General features: G+C 46.2%; 1 protein-coding gene across 1 annotated transcript in view; it reads left to right on the forward strand.

Annotated features, from left to right (window-relative positions):
• Nucleotides 1–25,942, forward strand: part of ANO2 (anoctamin 2) — a 421,412-nt gene that overhangs the window by 362,701 nt on the left and 32,769 nt on the right. Inside the window, exons 21-23 of the mRNA XM_029597539.1 lie at nucleotides 19,056–19,208; nucleotides 19,360–19,412; nucleotides 21,275–21,456. Coding sequence (XP_029453399.1) covers nucleotides 19,056–19,208; nucleotides 19,360–19,412; nucleotides 21,275–21,456 — 388 coding nt within the window. The remainder of the gene's footprint in view (nucleotides 1–19,055; nucleotides 19,209–19,359; nucleotides 19,413–21,274; nucleotides 21,457–25,942) is intronic.

Genomic DNA, 25,942 nt, shown 5'->3' on the forward strand with positions numbered 1-25,942 from the left:
CGCAGTTTATGGTATCAGCCCCCTAACCTGCCTTTCAATCTCCAACATCAGGTTTCAGTGTGAGCACAGTGAGAATTAAATAAGCACTATCAAAGTTATATAATGCGCCACGTAAACAAAGATCCTTTAAGTGCAGGGACATAGTCAAAGCCTTTTATCCAGCTCCCTTGGCCTGCTTTTAGCTAGATAAACAGAGGCATCCTAGGGGTCTGATTACGTTGGGACCCTAAAACAGTGCACGTCCTTGGCACTCCAAAAGATCAGCAGCTGCACTGGGTGCAGGCACTTTTAGCTCGCATATTTTGCATAAATTAATTGTCAAAGAGAAAGTACCTGCATAGGTTCTCTTTCAAGGGATTAGCTGCCATTAGGGGTGGTTAAAGTGCAGGTATTACAGCCATTATAACTTCATACAATGGCGCATTAGTGATCATATACTTACGTATGTTTGCAAATACAAAATATAACTTTGCAGCACAGAACCAAACCTGTAAAAAGATCACGGTCAGAGCATCAATCCTTGTGTAGCAGCTGCAGGAACAACTATAAGAGCCACAGTGTTCTGATTATTCGAGATAAGAGCGAGGCAAGCCTCAGCAGAGGCACGTGGAACTGAGGTGGCACGGACGCTTAGTTTACAGTGACCAGACAGTGTCAGGTCACAGGCAGCGGGCAGAAAGAAGTCACTTAACCAGTGGTGTCCCCGGGTGACTGCAGGGGGAGGGGTGTCATTGCCGCCAGCAGGAAGGTCCCGCGGAGGCACGGAGAAGTGATGTGCTGGAGAGGTTCCCACTCCCCGCCAGCAAAAGTGAGGTCCTGTGGAAGAGGCCAGCAGCAGGTGAAGAATAGGCCCTGAGGTGCCACCGTGTTTCCCAGAGCCAGTGGCAGAAGACGAGGCCCTCAGGTGCCACCGGTGTTCCCCAGAGCCAGTGGCAGAAGACGAGGCCCTGCCCCTGAGGTGCCACCGGTGGTTCCCAGAGTCAGTGGCAAAACGTGTGTGAGAGGGCGAGAGACTGGCCTTGTGAGAGTAAATGCGAGTGTTTGAGAGGGGTGGGGGTGAGAGAGAGTAAGCGTGTGTGAGAGATACAGAGGAGCGTGCGTGTGTGTGTGTGTGTGAGAGAGAGAGAGAAAGAGGGAGAGATGGAGGAAATGTTTGTGTCTGTCTCACACACACAGACCCTCAAGCTCCCACTGTCTCTCACCAAGCGTGTATGTGAGTGTCTCACACTAAAATATTTCAAAACAGCAGACATTAAATAACACCCAGTAATTAAAACTAATAAGGATTTTCAAAATGCTCTGTTCTCCATACCTGTCACTCTGAGATTGTCGTGAACAGCTTCAGGAAGCTGTTTTGAAATATTTTATTGATGCCCTCAGTCTACAACAATCTTAGGATGACAGATATGGAGAGCGGGAGATTTTTTAAAATTCTTAATAGTTTTAATTATTGGCTGTTACTTGATAAGTCTGCTGTTTTATTTTATTGATGTTTAGGGGATTTTAAAATTATATATTGGGGGAGGGGTGCTAAATACTTTAGCTACGCCACAGCTCTCAGTGGCGGCCTACAGCCTCTATAGTTCAATAAAAAATGCAGCATCTCAGACTGAGTCCCTCACCTACAGGTGTGTGGACATGCTGGGTTTTCTGACGCGCACAGACAAAGACTTCTGTAAGCTTTGCCAGCGTATTTTGTTTTAAGGTATTTCTAAGTATGAACATCTAGACTTAGGAATGTAACTTTCAATAAATCCATCAGCAAGCATGCGGAGCATGAATTGGAGCTCACGTCTGCCTTGGGCACCTTTCAGAATGTTTTGCTTTACCCAGACTTCCAGAGGTTTCACGATCACATTCTAACATCTGTTTTTATATAAATGCTAATTCCTTTCCCTCACCCCCAAAAGGTAAAAGGACGAGGGCAAGTATTGTAATGTACAGGCAAGGTCACTATAGTGGTGTGCTATGGGGGAGGGGGAGGGGGTGTCATCTTTATCATTGCATTGTCATGACCTCTAACCTTATTGTGACAAGACCATGCCACTGAACCCCGAAAACACAAGGCAAGAAAGTAAAAGCAAGGAAGGATCATTTGCTTTGTGCCTGGAGGGAAAAGGCGCAATGAATGAGCCCTGTGCTGCGTGAAAAAGAGCTTGGGTGTCCACGCTGCGGATTTAACAGCTCTTTAAAATGACCACGAATTACTTTTGTTGGATATTTTGAAATGACTAGGGCTGAAATTTAGGAGAGCCAGTTTGAGGATTACAGTTTAGCTAAGGTAAGCTTCTTCTTTTAAGTAAACACACAGTGGACCCCAGCTGCAAAAGCCTTTCTCTTATTTTGTGCACCAATTGTAATTCTTTATGTGGCAGACACACTGGTCAGCCAGTACATGTTCCTAGCCCTTAGGTGGAGAGAGCATTCCTGCATAGGCCCTGCCCTAGAGGCAGCCTGTGAGTGATCTCCTAGTCCACAAGTGTGGGGGTGCTGGGGATGATTAGCCTTAGTTAGATTGTGGTAGTAAAGATTTGATTTCAAGGGAGAAGAAGTGTTTTCAGTGTGCTCTCCACGTTAAAGCACTCGGCTTAGCACAGAGACGGAGAGATACTGCCCTGCCAGGTACCAAGAAGTGGACTGGAGGGAACAGAGAGAGAAACAGAAGGATTTTTGCACTTTTTCTGATGTGTTTTTCACAGTTTTGCCTACAGCTTTCTGGCAGGCAGAACTCCCTGCTCAGTGGGTCAGGAACAGGCCCGGTGCCACCTGGTGTTCAAACCGTGCGGTCGCACAGGGTGGCACATCTGGTGGGGAAGCATCGGGAGCAGGGCGAGGTCGGTGTTGACACTGGTGGACCTGATCCCACCGCTGGCAGAAGAGGCAAGAGGCCACAGCAGAAGAGGAAGCCTATCTGGCAACTCCTCCTCATGTGCTGGCCACGGACTATTCAAACACTCGCAATGCTAGCATTTCCTGTATTTTCATCTCATGCATCGCGAGATGAGAAAACGGGAAGTGCTAGCACCACGAGTGTTGAATTACCTCGGGGCCAGCACATGACGAGAAGCTGCAGAATAGCTGCTCTCCACAAAGAAGAAGGTACAGGCTGGCAGCAGCAGCAGAGAAGGAATGACCCATGGACCCCGACTGCCTGGTCTGCATGTGTGTATGAGTGAATGGAAGGCTGCCTGGGATGGGTGTGTGTGTGAATGGAAGGCTGCCTGGGATGGGTGTGTGTGTGTGTGTGAATGGGAGGCTGCCTGTGATAGGTGTGAGTGTGAGTGAATGGAAGGCTGCCTGGGATGGGTGTGTGTGTGAATGGGAGGCTGCCTGTGATAGGTGTGTGTGTATGAGTGAATGGAAGGCTGCCTGGAATGGGTGTGTGTGTGTGTGTGAATGGGAGGCTGCCTGTGATAGGTGTGAGTGTGAGTGAATGGAAGGCTGCCTGGGATGGGGTGTGTGAATGGGAGGCTGCCTGTGATAGGTGTGAGTGTGAGGGAATGGAAGGCTGCCTGGAATGGGTGTGTGTGTGAATGGAAGGCTGCCTGTGATAGGTGTGAGTGTGAGGGAATGGAAGGCTGCCTGGAATGGGTGTGTGAGTGAATGGAAGGCTGCCTGGAATGGGTGTGTGTGTGTGTGTGTGAATGAGAGGCTGCCTGTGATAGGTGTGAGTGTGAGTGAATGGAAGGCTGCCTGGGATGGGTGTGTGTGTGAATGGAAGGCTGCCTGGGATGGGTGTATGTGTGAATGGGAGGCTGCCTGTGATAGTTGTGAGTATGAGTGAATGGAAGGCTGCCTGGGATGGGTGTGTGTGTGAATGGGAGGCTGCCTGGAATGTGTGTGTGTGTGTGTGTGTGTGTGAATGGGAGGCTGCCTGTGATAGGTGTGAGTGTGAGTGAATGGAAGACTGCCTGGGATGGGGTGTGTGTGAATGGGAGGCTGCCTGTGATAGGTGTGAGTGTGAGGGAATGGAAGGCTGCCTGGAATGGGTATGTGTGTGAATGGAAGGCTGCCTGTGATAGGTGTGAGTGTGAGTGAATGGAAGGCTGCCTGGGATGGGTGTGTGTGTGAATGGGAGGCTGCCTGTGATAGGTGTGTGTGTATGAGTGAATGGAAGGCTGCCTGGAATGGGTGTGTGTGTGTGTGAATGGGAGGCTGCCTGTGATAGGTGTGAGTGTGAGTGAATGGAAGGCTGCCTGGGATGGGGTGTGTGAATGGGAGGCTGCCTGTGATAGGTGTGAGTGTGAGGGAATGGAAGGCTGCCTGGGATGGGTGTGTGTGTGACTGGAAGGCTGCCTGGGATGGATGTGTGTGTGTGTGTGTGAATGAGAGGCTGCCTGTGATAGGTGTGAGTGTGAGTGAATGGGAAGGCTGCCTGGGTTGGGTGTGTGAGTGAATGGAAGGCTGCCTGTGATAGGTGTGAGTGTGAGTGAATGGGAGCCTGCCAGGGATGGGTGGGTGTATGAATGGGAGCCTGCCTGGGTTGCATATGTGTATGTGTGTGTGTGAATGGGAGCCTGCCTAGGTTGGGTGTGTACGTGTATGTATGCGAGTGTGTGCGCACATGCATGCATGGGAGCCTTCCTGTGATGAGCAGGGAGTGTGTGTGTGAGAATAGGAGCCTGCCTAGGATTTGGGTGGAAGTGAATTGGAGCTTGGCTGGGATGTGTGGGTGTAAATGAGACCTTGTCTGGGGTGTGTGTGTGAGAACATTGGAGCCTGCATGGGTTGTGTGTGTATGTGTGTGACAGTGAGCGAGAATGGGAGCTGCCTGGGTTGTGTGTCTGTGTGTGGGTGTGTGAGTGAGTGAGAGAGAGAGAGAATGGGGGGTGCAGGTGGATTCCAACCTGCCAGCAGTTGAAAAGAAGATGAGGGTCTGGAGCTGCTGGTAGATTCTAGAAGAGCTGGAGACGCCTGCAGATTTGTCCGAGAGGGAGCGCACGTGTGTGTGTGAGCGTGTATAAGAAAGAGAGGAGATGAGAGAGTTCGTGCATCCCACTCCCACTAATCCACGACAATCTCATGGTGACTGGAAAGCAAATCTTCACAGGTATGGAGGGTGTGACTTTTTAAAATCCTTTTTAGCTTTATCTTTCAGGTATTATTTGATGTGTCTGCTGTTTTATTTATTATTTATTTATTTAAAGGCTTTTATATACCGGAGTTCATGCACTAGTGCATACCACTTCGGTTTACACGGAACAAGGAACAGAAAATTACATCAAACAGATTGAACAATTAAACAAATATACAATTACATCCAACAATTGGGTATAAATAACATGGCTAACTTAGTAGGAACTTAGAGTTAGAGGTGAAGGAGAGAAATAGTACCAAGTGGTAATAGAACAATGTTAATAGCTAAATAATAAATATAAATAGTAAATACAAGTTCTTATAATAAATACAGGTGTTTACAGATTACAGTCTTCATGAAATGTTTACGTCATGAAAAGTTTTGAAATACTTTATTGGTGTTTGGGTCATTTTAAATAAACTCAAGATGGCGGCACGCCAAGGTCGTGAGCGAGTTGGGATCCGAGCTGCTTGTGGAAAGAATTTTGTTTCCTTGATCTCAATGCCTTCTAAAAGAAAAGGGAAGGTGCGGTTGTGTCCAGTTCAGCAGCAGGAGATAACACGTTTCAGGACCTCCCCGGCATGTACCCCGAGAGCCGAGGAGCCTGATGGAGAGAACCGCCCTCACCGGCAGAGGAGGCGGCTTTGAGTCCAGAGCTCAGGCAACCATCATTATAAAGGGCTGGGGCATTGATCACTCCCGGAGCGTTGGTTGACGATTTTACTTCCGGGTTTAATGCAGACTGAGAGCACAACACCGACCGCGACAACGCTGGATTCAGCTGCACCTTCCGTGGTCTTCCCGGAGGACATAACCAGTGTGGGTACATCAGGTGCTGGGGTAGAGGCTGGGGTACCGGGTGAAAACCCCAGTGTGGAGGACCTGCAGCCTAACAGGGGGGTATCCCCCGATATCAAGCCCTTTGTGATCCCTGCATGCCCCGAGGTGGTGACCTTAGGTGCTTTGTGGGACCTCGTGGCCGGTTTTGCGGCAACATTAAGTAATTTCAATATAAAATTGGATCATTCGATCTTAAAATGTCATCAAGTTTCTACTGAAAAACAATCGCAGGTTAATGTGTTGGCTTCCAAGATAACTGGCTTAGAAGAAAAAGGAAAGGGTACTCAAAACTTTAAAGCTGCAACAGTTAAGGATAGAGAAGCATTGGCAAGGTGCATAGAATGCCTGGAAAATAATGCGAGACACCTTAACTTACGATTTCTAAATTTTCCAAGACTGATTGGTGAGATCCCTTATTCTACAGTAAAGAAATTTCTCATGGAGGTTTTGAGCTTTTCCTCAGAGAATGTGCCTTCGATAAATACCTGCTATTTTCTGCCTAAACCTACAACTCTTCGATTGGCAATAAATCTTCAAGATAATTTATCTAATTTTTTTGAAAATTGTGCATTGGAAATCATAGACAGAGGAACGCTAGTCTCCTTTATTACATCTGCTGATATTAACCTAGTGATGAAAAGTTACTTCAGAAAATACCTGGTAAATTACCTGAATTCCCCAATCAAGATATATCCAAACTTAGCGTCTACTACTCAAGCTCATCGTAGAGGGTTTTTAACCCTCCGTCAGGATATTGTAGCATTGGGATTTACCTTTTTACTTAGGCTTCCTTGCAAATGTTTAATCAGAAAAGGGGATGAGTGTTATATATTTTTTTCACCTGAACAGTTAAAAACTGTTTCTGGAGTCAAAGAAACCAGCTACTTCTTTCCCCGATAAGCATGTAAAATAATAATGCTGGATAATTGTGTTATAGCCTTGCTGTGGGTATCTTGTTTTTCCTTAGGGGTTTCCCTCTTTAAATTTCAACTACCTCCCCCAATTTCTATATTTTGTCTTTTTGGGAAGTGGATAAGAGGTTACGTCTGTAATTACTTATTAAGAATTAATATGTTACATCACGTTTTTCTCTAAGCAAACTTTGTTTTGTGAATTTAAAATCTGATAAAGATTTTAAAAATAAATAAATAAAACCTTGAAATAATATTATTAGTATGTTTTTAATTTTATGATTATGTATTTTTCTTATTTCTTGATTTTGTTTGATGTTTGAGGAATGGTGATGGTTCTGTTTTTTCATTGTTGCACTGCATAATGTGTCTGGCTTCTTGCGGTTTCCAGTTCAGTTTTTGTCTGTGCGTTTGTATTTCTGCTTATGGTTGCTCTATTCTGTATCTGGTGAGGGTCTGTTTATGTTCTGCATGTGAGAGATTCACCTAATAGGAAGTGTATTAGTGTTTTAGGGCTTTCGGAGGGTCCAGCACACATCACAATAGGAATAATACCACATGGGGTCTAAGTGTCTGTTTTGCAGGGATTTCTGGTTGGATCACAGCAGTGCCTGTAAATATAATGTAAGGGACAGTTTTACCTCAGAATACTGTACTTTGATACTTTTCATGTAAAATATAAATGCATAACTCTTACCTGTGTGTGGAATGGGGCAGGGGACATGCGTTGTGCAAGGATATAGGTTCGCCTGGGGTACCTAATACCCCTTGCACCAGCCATGGGTTTGGTGGTGGTGGTAGGGGTATCAGTTTTTAAAGTTTGTATCACTGAAGGGAGCTGGGCTTTTTTTGGGTGGGCCCAGGACAGAGAATGAATGAATGGGGCGGGGGGGTAGCACAGTAATTGTTCTCACAGGGCAGCAAATAAGCCAGCAGTGGCCTTGGTCAGGAAGGAGCTGGGTACCTCTTAGCCTGGTCAAAGACGAGGTTGCATTGACCTTACAGACAGAAGAGAAGTATTTTGATAATAGACTGACGGCCGAATTTTAAATCCCCTGCGTGCGTAAAAAACGGGGCTTACGGGCGTGGCTGGGCCTTGCACACGCCGCGCAGATCTTCAGAGGGGCCCGGTCACGCACGTAACCCCCATTATGCGCCGAAGTACCGGACCCAGATAAACGGGCGGTCCGGGGGGGGGGGCGGGGCTGGAGGCGGCCGGTACAGCGGCCATTTGCTGCTGGGCCAGGGAAGTGCGCGCTGGCAGTCAGCCGGCGCGCACAAGATGCTCCTGCTCTGGAGGAGCAGCAGCTTAAAAAAAATGTAGGGTAGGTTAGATTTAGGGGATGGGATGGGGTGGGGAGTAAGAGGGGAAGGGAAAGGGAACTGGGGAAGGCTGGGGTGAGTCACTGTCCGAAAATTGCATGGATGCGCACGCGTACGTTTGAAAATCTACCCCTGAGTTTTTACCACCGAGAAGGAAGGAAGCTGTTTTCTGCCACCCTTCCTTGCCCTGAGCTGGAAGCTGGAAGGACCGCTTTCAGTGGCTGCCCTTTCCTCCTGGAAGGCTTCATCTGTCTTTTGAAGAGGAATCGGAGGGAGAAAAGAGGAGGAGGAGGAGGACATCTGGAGACCCCCGATGGAGTTTCCACCCCGGGACACAGGGCACTGGCAGCTTGGAGTTCGGGATTCTTCGTGGACCTCAGGTACTGGGAGGGTCATCAGCCACGGTTAGGATGCACACGGCCCACCTGGGACCCTTATCATTCCCTGCCACGGAGGCTAAGCCAGTTTCAAGCCCCTGCCTGGAAGGACCCATCCACAGAGTGAGAGAGCAAGTACATCCTGGCTCATGTAACTCTTAACGACCCTGGATGGAACTGGACATTTCATTTCTTGCACCTCTTGATTATTTGGAACTCAATCCAAATAAACTTTAATTTGAACACCCATCCAGAGAGTCCAGCCTGCTTTGTATGTGTGCCTGTCCCGAAGAGCAAGGGTAAGACGCACCTTTGTGATACTGCCTGGGCCAAGCAAGGACCCACCCCTTGGGAAAATAATGTGGTGCAAGAGACTGAGGAGCTGGAACTGGACACGTTCCCTGGGAAAGGGCTACATTTAGAATGATGAATTGCCCTTACATTTAGTACAGTTTTATTAGGACTGCCCGAATGGCGCATTTTCTATTCATAGCAATACATTTTTTGGATGTTTTCTTTTTGGAACCATGTATCAGATATCAAGGCACTGACTGGTTGTTTATCAAGGGTTTTTTCCCCATTCTATGGCCTACTGGAAAAACATTTGATAAGTAAGCCCTTCTGTGTTAAACGAAATTTGCATAGTCTGTGGCCATACGAACCCGCATCTTACACATTATCACAAAAAGGCCTATGCTGCTATGGATGGGCAGAGTAGATCAACCGTAAAGTCTGTTACTGCCACCACGTTTCCCAGATACCAGGTGCCTGTGAACACCATTCTTTCAACAGTTCATACGTATCTGTGGCTACCAGATCTGGAGTCACTTTCCACCAGAATACGGCAGCATGCTTATGAAAAGCTTCTTCTATTGCCCCCAGATTTTACCTTTGCGGTATCCTTAACTGCCTCAAAGCTACGGTTATTGAAATATGTTTCACCTAATCCTTCTGTTAAGGGCAGCAAGTGCCGCTCCGGGCACATTACCCCAAGCCTTCTGTTAAGGGCAGTAAGTGCCGCTCCATGCAGGTTACCCCATGCCTTCTGTTAAGGGCAGTAAGTGCCGCTCTGTGCAGGTTACCCCCAAGCCTTCTGATAAGGGCAGTAACTGCTGCTCTATGCAGGTTACCCCCAAGCCTTCTGATAAGGGCAGTAACTGCCACTCCATGCAGGTTACCCCCATTCCTTCTGTTAAGGGCAGTAAATGCTGCTCCGTGCAGGTTACTCCCATGCCTTCCGTTAGGGGTGTGTATTCGTTTTCGACGTATTGGCAATCCGCAACGTATATGTCCCTATTCGTTGTATTTGTGAGTTCACGAAACGTATGGCGAACCCCCATGAATGCAACGTATTTAACGAATAAACCCCCCACCCTCCTGACCCCCACAAGACTTGCCAAAAGTCCCTGGTGGTCCAGCGGGGGTCCTGGATGATCTCCTGCACTCGGGCCGTCAGCTGCCGGTATTCAAAATGGCGCCGATAGCCTATGCCCTCACTATGTCATAGGGGCTACCGGTGCCATTGGTCGGCCCCTGTCACATGATAAGAACACCTCCCCTGCAGTTTGAGCCCTTGGGTTCTGGTGGCTGGCAGGATTTAGCTGGAACACGGCACAGGCTGATAGTGAGGGCGGGCGGGCCCAGGCACGGGATAGGATTTCGAAACCCTCCAGGTTTAATAACCTGTCTCCCGCCCGTTACCCCGACGACATTTTCTGATCTACACACCATCCATAGCAGAAGTAAAGTTATGTGGCAGGGGAGCCCGGAGCGTAACTATTTACGCGCTGGTTTCATTGAGGAATCCAGGAATGCCCGTGCCCCGCCAAGACCCCATTCAGACCCCGCCCCTTTAGTTCAAAACAATTTTTGTGCACGTAGCGGGAGAGACGTGCGTCCTCGGGCGCCTTTTATAACCCACTTGGTCCGACTTTTGCGCTGGGCTTTTAAAATTCACTTTTTAATTTCTTATCAGGGGAATAAGTTTGTGCTTTTTAACCTCTTCATTTGAGTTGGTTTCTTTCTGATGCTTTGAGGTTAAGAGACCTAGTTACAGCATGCTTAGATCTCGGGTTCGATAAGAATTGTGGCCATCTTTAGGTTTCCTACTTTCTTTCCTGGGTGTCTCTCTCTTATTTTTTTTTTCAGTCCCCAATATGCTTCTATTGTGGACTTGACACTGGAGTATAATACATTTTTGTTATTGGGTGACAGTGTTTTGATTTTGTTTGATTTTCCTGGTACAACAATGTATTCCTGCATTATTTCATTGTTATGATTTAAATAGAAACATAGAAAATGATGGCAGAAAATGACCAATCAGCCCATCTAGTCTGCCCATCAAGATTCCACATTCATTTTCCCATACGTATGTTTCATCAACCTTGTTGGTAACTGTTTGATTCAAATTTCCTGCCATCTCCTTTCATTGATGCAGAGAGCAATGTTGGAGTTGCATCAAAGGTGAGCATAAGGTTTATGGTTAAGGGTAGTAATCACCGCATCCAGCAAGTTACCCCGATTCTTGTTTGCCCAGACTGCACAGATTGATGCTTTGTTGGATGTTGTCTGAATGTAAATCCTTTTTTCTTCATTTCCCCCTGCTATAGAGGCAGAGAGCAACGCTGTATATGTATTCAAAGTGATGTATCAGGCTTAATTGGTTTAGGGTAGTACCGCCGTGATAAGCAATCTACCCCCAAGCTTATTTGTTTACCCAGATTGTGAAGTTCAGTCCTTTTTGGTGGTTATCTGAATGCAAATCCTCTTTTCCACATTGCCCCTTGCTGTTGAAGCAGAGAGCAATTTTTGGGTTGCGTTAACCATGTGAAGGCTTTTTCAGTAAGGGTAGTAATCACGAGATAGTAGCCAACATTCCAGCAAGCCGCCCCCATGGCTCTACTCTTCATTCCCAACCTCTAGCCTTTATGGATCCATAGTGTTTATCCCACGCACCTTTGAAATCCTTCACAGTTTTAGTCTTCACCACTTCCTCCGGAAGGTCATTCCAGGCATCCACCACCCTCTCCGTGAAGAAATACTTCCTGACATTGGTTCTGAGTCTTCCTCCCTGGAGCTTCAAATCGTGATCTCTAGTTCTACTGATTTTTTTCCAGCGTAAAAGGTTTGTTGTTGAACATGGATCATTAAAACCTTTCAAGTATCTGAAAGTCTGTATCATATCACCCCAGCTCCTCCTCTCCTCTAGGGTATACATATTTAGGTTCTTCAATCTCTCCTCATAAGTCATTTTATGAAGACCATCCACCTTTTTGGTCGCCCTTCTCTGGGCCGCCTCCATCCTGTCTCTGTCCCTTTGGAAATACGGTCTCCAGAACTGAACACAGTACTCCAGGTGGGGCCTCACCAAGGTCCTGTACTACAGCAAATAAAGATAAGCCCATCCAGTGTCAAAGGTAGCTCAGTAAAACTCACATAAACTCTCTTTCCACAGCCCCCATTCCATTACGCACGACCCTCATTGTCCCTTATTGGCTATGCAGAATCGTTCTCCAGATATCGCATACATCTAGCATGTTCTCGGCATGGTGGCAGCTCGAGGGGAAAGAAACCAATTCTGCATGCCCATCTCTTCTACTTAATAATTTACTTTACCTTTTCCTGCCTAGAGGCCTTCCTTCAGTCTTGCCTTCCCTTGTAATCATAACTTTCTTCTTGATGCTGAGGTTTTTTTTTTTTGTTAATTGTATGACCATAAGAATTGCCATAATGGGTCAGAGCAAAGGCCCATCAAGCCCAGCGTCCTGTCTCCGACAGTCGTCAGTCCAGGTCATAACTACCTGGTGGGATCCCAAAGAATACATCCAGTTCTTCTTCTTCCTCATAACTGAGGATAAGCAGTGGCTTTCCCGAGCCCACATATCTAATGGCAGTTTATGGACTTTTCCTCCAGGAACCCTTTTAAAACCCAGCTATGTTAACTGCTTTCACCACATCCTCTGGCAACAAATTTCACAGTTTAATTGTGCGCTCAGTGAAAAAATCCATTCTCAGATTTGTTTCATGGAGTACCTCTTAGTCCTAATACTGTTTGAAAGGATAAACAATCATTACCTGTTTTGCCATTCTACCTCAATAACAGGCTATTTTTAAAATGACCACGCGTGCGCCCATATATGAATTTTAACTCATTCACATACTTGCCTACTGCATATAAGTATGCTCATAATTTTAATAGGTTACTCTAGCAAACCTACTTTGCATGTCTTCTATAGGACTTTGCTGGCTATAACGTGCGTATACAGGCCAATTTTAAAGCATGTTCGTGCGAGGGACAATCCCAATTTTTTGCCCAGTCAATCTCAAAGTATTTATTTATTTATTTATTTGATGGGTTTTATATACCGTTATTCGGTTGAGCCATAACGGTTTACAAAGGTATATATCTTGTAACTGAGCAGTAATGAGAACATTAAACATTAAACAGATTCTTAACAGTTGGGTAGCAGTAAAAAATCATCTAAACCAGTTAAACATTATCAGAGAAATGGAAATCAAGTCCAGGAAGAAATATTATAAGGTAGGCGGGGGAGGGCATGCCGGAGCAGGGAGAGGGGGGAGTTAAGCGGTAAACGATTGAGAGTTCAGTTGAGAGTCGGGATGATTGGATGAATTACAGTCAGTGAGGAATTTGCGGAACATTATTGTTTTTAAGTCCTTTTTGAAGGTTTTTAGGTCATGTTGAATTCGTAAGAATTTAGGTAGGGTGTTCCACATTTTGGGTGATGCGATTGAGAAGGCTCTTTCTCTTGTGGTAGAAAGATGCGCATCTTTGAGGGGAGGAATGTTTAGGTAACCAGAGTTGTTGGAGCGTAGGTTTCTTGAAGGCTCTGGTTCTTCAATCTGCACACCCCAGTTGAACCAGACCCCCCAAAAATGTGAGAGCTGCAGAGTTGATCCTTGTCAGGAGCAGCAGTAAACTTGCGCGACTAACAAGCTGCCACCCTACTCTCAGGTTTTAAAATACGGCTTTCCGGCCCCGCCCCGGAACATCCAGGCCCCGCCCCCAACTCCGCCCCCTTTTGTTACTCGCACACGCGTATGTACGTGCGTAACTTCTGACTTTAAAAATTCTTGGCTCTTAAGTAGTTAAGGATCTTTGATCTGCAAAGCTTAAGAGAAAAATTACTCAGTGTGGTAAAGGAAAGACGAGGAAGGATTATTGGGCTAATGTAGGTAAGTCCCTACTCAAACAGCTTACAGTTTAAGGAGTTAATTTTAAAAGGAGTTACACGTGTAAACGTAACTTACTATTTTAGCAATTTTCAAAAGCCATTTACACGCATAAAGTGCATTTACACGTGTAAAAGCCAAGTTTTTAAGGTGAATTTTAAAAACCCGGTGCCCGCATTAATTAGGGGATGTGAGAATAAGTTGGGCTCATGCGTGCCGAGCGGATTTTAAAAAGCCGCCCAGATGTGTGCATGTCTCCTGCAGGGTGCACATCTGCAAAGTTTTCATAAAGGGGCGGGGCTTGGGCATCTCAGGGCGTGGGCCAGAGATGGGCGCGTAAATTCTTAGGCACCCTGGTACACACTGAGGTGTCCTACCGTGTAAATTTACTTCTGCTATGGAGGAGGTGTAAGTTGTAAAATAAAGAAAACTAGGCAGACATGCAGGGTTTTAATGGTCGGGGCTAACTAGGGAGAGTGAAGGCTATTAAACTAGGGGGGGGTTTGGAGGACCTCTCTCTTATCTGGGCAAGCTGGGGATGAACTGGTAAAACTGGGAATGGCATTGGCTCGCGTCCCTTTTAAAATCCTTGACTTATGCGGTGCAAGCTGGGCTTGCACTCCCACTTATCGGCACGCGTGTGCGCATGGCCAGGCAAATTTTTTTTTTTTTTTTTTTAATAGGTTTATTAGCTTTTCAAATGAGGTTGTTTAATTACACCTATGCATATGTCAAACATATAAAACTCATGCTTAGGACTAACCAGTACAATTAACAATATCACTAATCCAATAATTCCTTCCCCATCCATTCAACACCCCCCCCTCCCGCCCCGTATTCCTCCCAGACCTGCAAGTTGTTTAAAATATGAAGAATAAGAGAGTAAATATAATGATGTTAGTGACCCTCTATCAACAGCCAGGCTATTTTATAACATGTGCGCATTTATAGGTGCAAGTTATAAAATAGCCACATTCCTGGGTGCGGGCCGACGGATGCGTTCAAATGTGTGCCCACGTGCAGGTTTGAAAGTTACTGTCCCAGCACATAAATGCTTCTTAAAATCAGGACCCAAGTGTGTAGTTAAAGCAACAGGAGCTAATGTGACTTTCTCAGGATCATGAGCATTAGTGGGATTTGAAAGATGGTTTCACCTGTTTCCTAGCCCGCTCCTCCCCTAACTCCAATGAATAACTCTTCTTGCAAGCTTTATCTCAGATTCACTGGCACATGCCTGTGAGAAACGCAAAAAACTGATTACTTGGATTTGGAGATAAAGAGAAGTTAATAGTTCAGCTAGGCCAGTTTGCGGTTTGTGCATTATAGTGCTTGTGTAAATCTGTGACTCTACCTGCTTGTGTGACCGTGTGTGCATGAGAGAAAATGTGAAACTGTGTGAAAGAACTGCAGTGTGCATGCGAGTCAGAGGAAACGCCTATTGATTTAGGGACGGATTTTAATATCTGTGCCCGATTTTATAACATGTGCACGCAGCCACGCGCATGTTATAAAATCCGGGGTCGGTGCGCACAAGGGGGTGCACACTTGTGCACCTTGCCCGCGCTGAGCCCTAGGGGAGCCCCGATGTCTTTCCCTGTTCCCTCTGAGGCCGCTTCGAAATCGGAGCGGCCTCGGAGGGAACTTTCCTTCTGCCCCCCCCACCTTCCCCTCCCTAACCCTTCCCTACCTAACCCGCCCCCTAGCCCTACCTAAACCCTCCCCATATCTTTGTTAGGCAAGTTGCGTGTGCCGGCCGAGTGCCGGCACGCGATCCCCCGGCCTAGAAGCCCTACGGAGGCCTCCGGACATGTCCCCGCCCCGGACCGCCCATGCCCCACCCCTTTTTTCAAGCCCCGGGACATACGCCCTTGGTGTGTATGCACAAGAAAGCAAATTTATAAAAATCATCATCAAACTGTAGACTTTTGCAACCATAGTTTGGACATGTATGAGCCTAACTTTCAAAGCTATCCATGGACAGCATTTTTGTGTGCAAGTGGGCACGAGTATAAGGTCAGCATTTTATAAACAGTGTGGTGGGAGCTGCAGAGCTTATACAGTATCACATAATTCTGATCCAAAAGTACGCGCGTATGTTTCAATGCTTGCGAATATTTCCAGTGCAAGAAACCGCCTACTTTGTTTACATACACGGATATATTTTACGAATGAAATAATCATGACTGCGAATAAACACTCAGAATTACATGTGGAGGAAGGTATTTTATGAAGTATGCGTGTATACGGTTTGGAAAATGCTTTTGTATGTACTTGATATAACCAGTTTACAAATACCTCCACCAGGTCACCTCATCCTTTTCCAGATCACCTTGACCCTCTAGCACTTCACCAGTTTATCCAGACCTCCCACCCAAAAACCGCAGATAACAGACAAGTCCGATTTGACTTACACAAGTCAATTAGCTAATTTAAAAATGTACAAATACATAGAAACATAGAACATAGAAATGACGGCAGAAGAAGACCAAACGGCCCATCCAGTCTGCCCAGCAAGCTTCACACATTTTTTCTCTCATACTTATCTGTTTCTCTTAGCTCTTGGTTCTATTTCCCTTCCACCCCCACCATTAATGTAGAGAGCAGTGATGGAGCTGCATCCAAGTGAAATATCAAGCTTGATTAGTTAGGGGTAGTAGGGGTAGTAACCACCGCAATAAGCAAGCTACACCCATGCTTATTTGTTTTACCCAGACTATGTTATACAGCCCTTATTGGTTGTTTTTCTTCTCCCCTGCCGTTGAAGCAGAGAGCTATGCTGGATATGCGTGAAATATCAGTTTTTCTTCTCTCCTGCCGTTGAAGCAGAGAGCTATGCTGGATATGTGTGAAGTATCAGTTTTTCTTCTCCCCTGCCATTGAAGCAGAGACCCATGCAGGATATGCGTGCAGTCAGTTTTTCTTCTCCCCTGCCGTTGAAGCAGAGAGCTATGCTGGAAATGCATGATGTATCAGTCTTCTCCCATGCCGTTGAAGCAGAGAGCCATGCTGGATATGCATCGAAAGTGAAGTATCAGGCACATTTGGTTTGGGGTAGTAACCGCCGTAACAAGCCAGCTACTCCCCGCTTTGTGAGTGCGAATCCTTTTTTCTTCTCCCCTGCCGTTGAAGCTATGCTGGATATGCATGAAGCATCAGTTGTTTTTTTTTCCCCTGCTGTTGAAGCAGAGAGCTATGCTGGAAATGCGTGATGTATCAGCCTTTCTCCCATGCCGTTGAAGCAGAGAGCCATGCTGGATATGCATTGAAAGTGAAGTATCAGGCACATTTGGTTTGGGGTAGTAACCGCCGTAACAAGCCAGCTACTCCCTGCTTTGTGAGTGCGAATCCTTTTTTCTTCTCCCCTGCCGTTGAAGCTATGCTGGATATGCATGAAGCATCAGTTTTTTTTTTCCCCTGCTGTTGAAGCAGAGAGCTATGCTGGAAATGCGTGATGTATCAGCCTTTCTCCCATGCCATTGAAGCAGAGAGCCTTGCTGGATATGCATCGAAAGTGAAGTATCAGGCACATTTGGTTTGGGGTAGTAACCGCCGTAACAAGCCAGCTACTCCCCGCTTTGTGAGTGTGAACCCTTTTTTTCTTCTCCCCTGCCGTTGAAGCAGAGAGCTCTGCTGGATGTGTGAAGTATCAGTTTTTTCTTCTCCCCTGCTGTTGAAGCAGAGACCTATACTGGATATGCATTGAAAGTGAAGTATCAGGCTTATTTGGTTTGGGGTAGTAACCGCCGTAACAAGCCAGCTACTCCCCTCTTTGTGAGTACAAATCCTTTTTTCCACGTTTCCTCTTGCTGTTGAAGCTGAGAGCGATGTTGGAGTCACAGTAAGCATGTATATGTTTATTGAATAAGGGTATTGTCTCCAGGCAGTAGCCATCATTCTGGCGAGTCACCCACTCTTCATTGGCGGCCTCTTGACTTTATGGATCCACAGTGTTTATCCCACGCCTCTTTGAAGTCCTTCACAGTTCTGGTCTTCACCACATCCTCCGGAAGGGCATTCCAGGCATCCACCACCCTCGGAGGGCCCTTCCGGAGGGCCATTTGGCCATTGGCATACGCGCATATCTCTTACAAAATAGCACCTACCGCGTGTACTTCTGAACCCCGCCCCGGGAGAGCCCTAGTCGACCCCTTTTTTCCAGCAAAACCGAAAATACATGGGTGTACTCAAGGTTTATAAAATAGTATACATGTGTACATGCTACTTACATACAGAGGGGTAGATTTTTAAAAAATGCGCGTTCGCGTACTTTTGTTGGCGCAACAGTCGCAAACAAAAGTACGCTGGATTTTAGCCGCGCAGCCTGCTTCCGTTCCCTCCGAGGCCGCTCCGAAATTGGAGCGGCCTCGGAGGGAACTCTCTTTCGCCCTCCCCTCACCTTCCCCTCCCTTCCTCTACCTAACCCACCCCCCCGGCCCTATCTAAACCCCCCCCCCTACCTTTGTCCATGGATTTACGCCTCCCGGAGAGAGAAGTAAATCCACGCGCGCCGAGACGCAACCCGGGGGCGGTTCCGGAGGGCGCGGCCACGCCCCCGGGCCGAAACCACGCCCCCCGGGCCCACCCCCGAAACGCCGCGTCCCGCCCCCAAAACGCTGCGATCGGCCCTGCCCCCGACACGCCCCCGACAAAAAACCCCGGGACTTACGCGAGTCCCGGGGCTCTGCGCGTGCTGGCAGGCCTATGGAAAATAGGCGCGCCGGCGCGCAAGGCCCTGCTCGCATAAATCCGGGCGGATTTACGCGAGCAGGGCTTTTAAAATCCGCCCCAGAATGCATACACTACTTTTATGCGTGGAACCCCTTTGAAAATTCATCTTTATGAGGGAAGCTTTTCAGAATCCCCGTGGAGCTTGCAGGTTCATGGATCCCGGGAACCTGGGGAGTTTGCACTTGCTACCTTTGTGTGTGTGTCAGGGCTTCAGGGAAAACTATCAGCAGAGGCTTGAAAATGAAATCTCTGCATGTACCTTAATTCCTCCCCGCCTGCAGCAATGTTCCTTTTCCCGGAGGGCAAACATAGACAGACTGGGAACAGCCTTGGTACTTTTACCCACAGGAAGTCCGGGCAATTTTCAGAAGCCAGTTTCACATGGCGTAAACACGTTCCCTTTCCCCCTCCGTAAAAACCATTATTGAGGCACTACAATATGCAAGTCACTTTACCACTGGATCTATATTGTATTTTCCTCAGCAGGATGTTTAACTAATGCTGTGCTAGGAATCTGGGGAGTTTAAATACTTTACGGAAGTTTTCTCTGCAAGGTAGTGGTTTTCTTCCTCTAATTCCATGCCTACCTGTTTTTTTATCTTTCAGTCATCCAGTTTGGCTTTGTCACGCTCTTTGTTGCCTCCTTTCCCTTGGCACCACTGTTTGCCCTGCTAAACAACATTATAGAAGTGAGACTGGATGCGAAAAAGTTTGTTACAGAGCTAAGGCGGCCAGATGCAGTGCGAGCCAAAGACATAGGTAGGTAAGAGAAGGAGAAGGGCAATGCTGCTGTTACCATCTGGAAGGACCAGGCTGGGCTGCTGGCCTGTGTGTTGTTAAATATGTGCTGTGAAGTAGCACCAGCAAGAAAAACCCGCATTTAAAAAGGCTGCTCTTATCCCTTTCACAGGAATCTGGTACAACATTTTGAGTGGCATTGGCAAATTTTCAGTCATCATAAATGTAAGTATTTTGCCAGCTATATTCTTTTGAATGAATAACGTAAGGAGCGCAAGACTTTTTAAATCCTATTTTATGCTGATAAGGAAAAAAAAAAAAAAAGCAAAAATGTAAATGTACTGGCGTTGTGCGAGGAATCTTCTCTCTAGCCACTCACAGGTCCCTTCTTCAAACAAAAACCCACGCACGTCACGTATAAATTAAGTCTTTTATCAAAACCAGGCTGGGAGCAGAGGTTACAGCACTCTCGGCAAGGCTTTTTGTGGTCTTGGAGGGGGAGGAGCTAGGCGCTATTGTGAGTGTGGGTTGGGAGGGGCGGGGGGGCAGCAGGGAGATTTTTATTTCAAAATAACAAAACGGGAAAGGAAGAGGTGAGGGCGATCTGCGTCCCTCCCCTCCCAAAATGTCAGTCTTTGGTGGATGTTTGCAAGGGGTGGTGCTGCTCGGCCCGGTGAGGGCCAAGCTCAGTGAGAAAGGAGGAGGGGGATTTATGGGGGGGGGGGGGGGGGGTTGATAAATGGCAGCTACCCAGAGAGGTAGTGGGGTGAATGGGTGGATGGAGTGGGCCTCAAAGGAAGAAAAGCAATGGGACTGAGGTGGAAGAAAGGGATGCAACCTAGCGGGTGGGGAGAGCAGCAGCTCAACACCACCAAAGCAGTCTAATGGGAGAGAAGGTAACCTCCATGACAGAGAGCAGCAGCTGAAGCAGAGCCCTCAGGGGAAAGGCAGGCCTCAGTCAGAGCGAGAAGATGAAGAGTATGAGACATAAAGAGATCATGAATGTAGGCAAGCTTGCTGGAAATAAAGCAGGGGAGGGGAGGGGAGGAAGGGGAGAGAGATAAGACTGTTTGATGTGCACAGATGGGTGAAAGTTGCCTTGGATTGGGACCAGTATTCCCATCTGAGAAGAGAAGGTGGAGGTCTGACAACAGTGACAAGGATGCGATGCCTTTAGGGAGAGTGAAGATGGCTGAATGAGAGGAAGCTCGAGAGCAGTGGACACGACAGAATGGCTGGTGAGATGAAGACTGCAGAGAACAGGGAGGGACAGTAGACCTGAGGTTAGTAGTGGTTTGCAGCAGGGAATAAGATTGGTGAGGATTAGCATCAGAAAGAGATGTAGTGAAGTGAAGCCACATGAAATACAGAGGGAGAAATCTACTAACCCGAGGTGAAGCTATTGCAAGCGGCTCCTGGCGAGCTGGTAGAAGCCTCCTCTGAGCTCCACTGAGGAAGCTGGGAAACGTCTGCAGCTGCACTGCAACCTCTCCATGCCCTGGCCAGCTGCTTGAGGAGTGTGAAGTGGTAGCAGTCCAGGCCCGAGATGGATGGTGGGTGACTTCTGAAGTCACCCACCAAGAAAACTGGGAGAAGGATGCAGATGTGCTTCAACCTCTCCAGTACAGGCAAATTGCACGGTGCAGTCAGTTCTTTTCGTGGCACAATTATGGCTTACTCTATTGAAAGTAAACTGTTCAGGTTTGACATTTAAATTGAATGTATCAAAGGAAATGGAACCTTGAATGTTGTGCACCACATCTGTTCATACATTTTTTGTCTAGCTTCCATGCTTGGATGTTTTCGATTTTGTGTTTATGCTTGGGGCATTCTTGCTTCAAAGTACTGTAGGTGCTTCATAGCATGTAACTTGTCTAATTACTGTCTGATCACATAGAGAGTCCCACTCACCTATGTGGAATGCTTCCTCAGAGGTATTTATAGTATGCAACGTGTAACTTATTACAGAAAAGTACGGTAGCATCACCACTCATCAGGATGCATAAAATCAATAAAATTGCGTAGCAGCATACAAAATGTTTCAAATACCTTGGAGGATTCACCAGTGTATTTTGTTTGTTTCCCAGGCTTTTGTAATCTCTGTTACATCCGATTTCATTCCACGTCTTGTGTATCAGTATATGTACAGTGACAACGGAACCATGCATGGCTTCATTAATCACACACTCTCATACTTCAATGTCAGTCACCTCAAAGCTGGGACCCAGCCAGAAACTACACAGTTTGAAATGGATGTTACATTCTGCAGGTGAAGATGCCAAAAATGACTTTCTATCAACAAACTAGCTCAGATGGTGTACAAGTAAGGTTGACTGTGACTTGAGTTTCTGCATAATTACTGCTACTTCTCTTACTCCTACTTAAAATTATTGGTTATATTGTATGCAAGGTGAAAACTCCAAGTAATAAAGGTGGAAGAAAAAAGCCAATCTCACAAGCAATGAATTGTGACGTTTAAACCCCCCACGGGGAGGACACATCTGAAAAAATGCATCCAAGTAAATCCAATAAATCACGGGAATTGTATTTCATCAGGCGTATCGTTCTGATCGTGAGGTTCTAAAGCAGAAAGATTCGCGTAGCTATGTCCCCCGACACGCATGGGTTTCACACGTAGTGCTGCATCGGGAGGAACAGTACGTTTTCAGCTGCAAATGACGAAGCTTTGTTCCTCCCGATGCAGCACTACGTGTGAAACCCATGCGTGTCGGGGGACATAGCTACGCGAATCTTTCTGCTTTAGAACCTCACGATCAGAACGATACGCCTGATGAAATACAATTCCCGTGATTTATTGGATTTACTTGGATGCATTTTTTCAGATTTGTCTTCCCCGTGGGGGGACTTTAAACATTTGCCACCTCTCTTTTCAAAGACTCATATACTGTAAGCAAGACCAGATGCACAATGTTAAACAAAAAGGTGGGACTAGTGTCAAGAAAAGAACAGTCGAGAACAAGACCCAGAGTGAAAATCTAAGTCCCTGAAATTATATTCATACTGAGTTCTGACAGAGGACAATTTTCAATATAAAAAGTGCTTTCCCAGCATTATTCAGCCGTCTGAAAACTGCCCTCGCTCAGTGTAGCTGAACGTCTGTGCATTGTGGAACACTTAGCCACGCTGAAAGAAGGCGTTCCTGGTGGCGCGTTTTCATGCACCTAACTAGCATTTTCAGCTTTATATGCGCACGCCTCTAGCAGAAATTCACCTGCAGAGACAGCTGGTGCAAGTAACTGTATGTATTTTACACCTGTGGCAATTTCAAGTTGAACGTACAGGGCGCACTTACATATTGAGAACCGGTGCAAAGAATGTGGGTAAAAAGACATTATCCCAATGTTGACCCTCCCCCCACCATCATCTATGTATTCATTTATTTGTTAACCAAGAATGCCAGATTAAGACAAAAGTCTTGTTTTCAGTGAGGCCCTGCGTGGTAGAGGAGGGGGTGACAGGTTACATGAAAAACATATTTAACAGAACAAAACAGTTCCAATATAATAATGATCCCAATAGCCAATCATAGCGAAGTTCATATTCAGCCACTGGCTGGATTGCAAAGTTAGCCGGATAAACTTATGTTTCAATCTCTTTTATTAATTATCAAGACCAAACAAACATTCAAATCTCAGTGTTACATGCAACATTAGGCAACTGGTTTACACTTCCCAGGGTTGCAGAACCATGGTATAATTTAACCCATTTCAGTCACAACCCAACCCAACCTTCACCGACTCTGTGCAAAGCTACGCCACACTGAACTTCCACCTACCGAGCTACACCTCACCATAAATTAATACTTCTGGCATCTCCACAGGAATCTCCCCAATATTAAGTTGTTATGAATTAGGCTCCTAGCCCTATGTGGCAACTATTGTACAGACGAGTCCCATATCCTTATGAAAACTCGCTTCTTCTTGGCAAAATCAGATTGTTCCACAAATTTCTCAAGCAGGCACATTTGAAGCAGTTGGTGTCTCCATTGAGTCAATGATGGTAGGTCCTCCAGCAACCAACATTGTAGTATTAGGGGTAGATTTTAAAAAGCCTAAGCACGTAAATCCATTGGATTTACACGCACCGGGCCTATTTTAGAAAGGCTCGGCGACGCCCGTAAAACCCCAGGATGCGTCTAAGTCCCGGGGATTTGGGAAAGGGGCAGGAAGGGGTGGTCCAGGGGGTGGGACGAGGCCAGAGGCTTCCCACACAGCAGCTATTTGCCGCTGTGTCGGAGGATTGCGTGCCGGCCGGGTGCCGATGCGTGCAACCTGCGCCTGCGTGCGCATGTTATAAAATCGGGCGTCCGTGTGTTCGCACCGGGTAGCACGCGCACATGGATGCCCCCGCACACATGTTCTTAAAATCTACCCCTTACTTTTTAGGGCTAAAAAGACAGTTTTACAAATCCAGATCTTCAAACATTTTTGACCTACAATAGTCCCATATAAGGTATCAAAGGTGAGTATTTTCACCTGAAAGGGCAATAGTACTTTTGGACCCAGTAAATATAATGCAACACAGATTTCCAGTAATGACTAATCAGTGTACATTCTCAAAATTGGTGTCCTAAAGTTCCTGACACCAGCTTACATTTAATACATTTCTCTGATTCTGCAATTATCATAAGATAAGCCAATTTTTGAGATATATGACATATCTCACTCTAGCCTATCAAAGGCTTTTTCAGCATCTAAGCTCAACAGCATAGATGGTGCTTGCTTCCACTTACTATACTCCAGGGGGCCTATGATTTTACTTAAATTTATTATAGAGTGCTAGCCCTTTTCAAACCCTACTTGTTCCCTACTTTTTGCCCAAGGAGGGCAAAATCCCAGCCAAACGATTCACCATGATCTTCACTAAAAGCTTTATATCAAAATTAAGCAGCGAGATAGGGCGATATGACTCCGGGAGTAATGAATCTTTACCAGCTTTTGGCAAATCCGAAATCACTGCCCTATAGGGTGCTAAAGGAAGTGCCCCAAATCTATTACGTACTCAAACATCTGCTGAAGGGGAAAAGACATTTTGGAGACAAGAAGTTTATAGAATTCAGCAGAAAATCCATCAGGGCCTGGGGCCTTTAACAATTTAACTTCCTGAATACCCTGCTGATTCTCTTGCATTTGCACCAGCTGAATAAGTTATGCTCGTTGTTCCACCGTTACGTATGGGATTTAATAGAATTCAATTACTGCTATCGGGTATCATGCCTGGGGAAACCGTATATAAATTTTGATAGTAGTCTCTGGAGTCTGCACAAATATCTTTGCCAGAATTTACTAAATCCACCAAGCTATTGCATGCTGCTGGAATCAATTTTGAACATGTCCAATTCTTAGTTAAGTTAGCAAGGGATCTGCCCACCTTATTATCAAATTGCTAAAATTTACACCTATAGTACATTACTCCCTTCTTAGTCCTTTGAGGAGTAGCGTAGAAATAAAAGTGGCTTTATGTCCCCTATTTGCATATAGTCATATCTTTGTTTGTCCAAACTAAGCTATTTTTCCAATGCTAATATAGCTGAGGCTTCTGCTTTCCTCTTGGCTGCATTATATGATAAAATAACACATGCAATACTGCCTTAACAGTTTCCCAAAATAGTTTAGAGGAATTCTGATGTCCAGCATTATGCCCAGAAAAAGTATCCCATTGTTTGGTTAGATATTCACGAAAGGCTACATCTTTATATAGACACTTTGGAAAGTGCTACAACCCACTGGAATCAGCCGCATGATACCCATCCTGCTCTATCCATACATGCACATGGTCTGAAATAACAAGAGGGCCTATCTTGGCCTCCAATACTTTAGAGAAAACCTCTGTATTCACCAGGATATAATCAATGCGTGGTTGTAAGTATCTCTTTCTAGGGGGGTGTAGGGTCCTGATAGGCAAGGGCAATGGAAAAGTTTTATCTTGCAACCTGCAAGGGCAAGGCCCCCAGCTTACGTCTCACCTTTCCCAAGCAACAAAATTTCCCCATACAGAGACTACCCAGCCCTCTAATAATTCCAACTGCATACGGCTGTGCACAAGGAAACCCCTACCATCTCCCATCTCCCTTGCCCTTACCCTTCTCTCCCTCCCTACCTCCCACTCTCCCAACCCCTCTATCCCAAGCCCTTCCCCCACCCCAATATCCCCTCACCAAACTATACAAACATTAAATTAAACTAGTTCAAACAAACTTCAGAACCATGTGTCTTCTTCTGGGGCCCCACTCCCCATGAGGACCTTTACTGAGCAAACAGTCAGAGGACATAGGGGAGAGAAAAAGAGAGAAAAAACTTTGTCTATAAATGCTCCACCAGGTGCCAAGTATTAACTTGTCCCACTGTATCAGATCGCTGATTCTCTTCCTTAAAAGTAAGATAACTTGAACAAGCTGCAGAATAGGAACGCGAGATACCAATGCCTCCCTAGTGACCTCCACCACCAGCCGTCATCGCTCTCCTGCACTCAGTCCTCCAGTGCAGCTGCGGGTTATTTATCCGTTACTTCCATCCCAGTGTTGAAGAATGCTTGCGCTTCCATGGCCAACTCAAAGAAATGGGTCGCATTCTGAAAATTCACAACTTTGTGGGGAAACTGGAGAGCAAAACGAATCTGCTTCTCCCTCAATTTAGAGCAAATTGGAGCAAACGCCTTCCATCGGGCTGATACATCAGCTGAAAAATCTGGGAAGAGTAACACAGATTGCCCTTCAAATTCCAGGTGCCTATTTG

This window comes from Rhinatrema bivittatum, chromosome 4 (assembly GCF_901001135.1).
Source record: "Rhinatrema bivittatum chromosome 4, aRhiBiv1.1, whole genome shotgun sequence".
NCBI lineage: Eukaryota > Metazoa > Chordata > Amphibia > Gymnophiona > Rhinatrematidae > Rhinatrema > Rhinatrema bivittatum.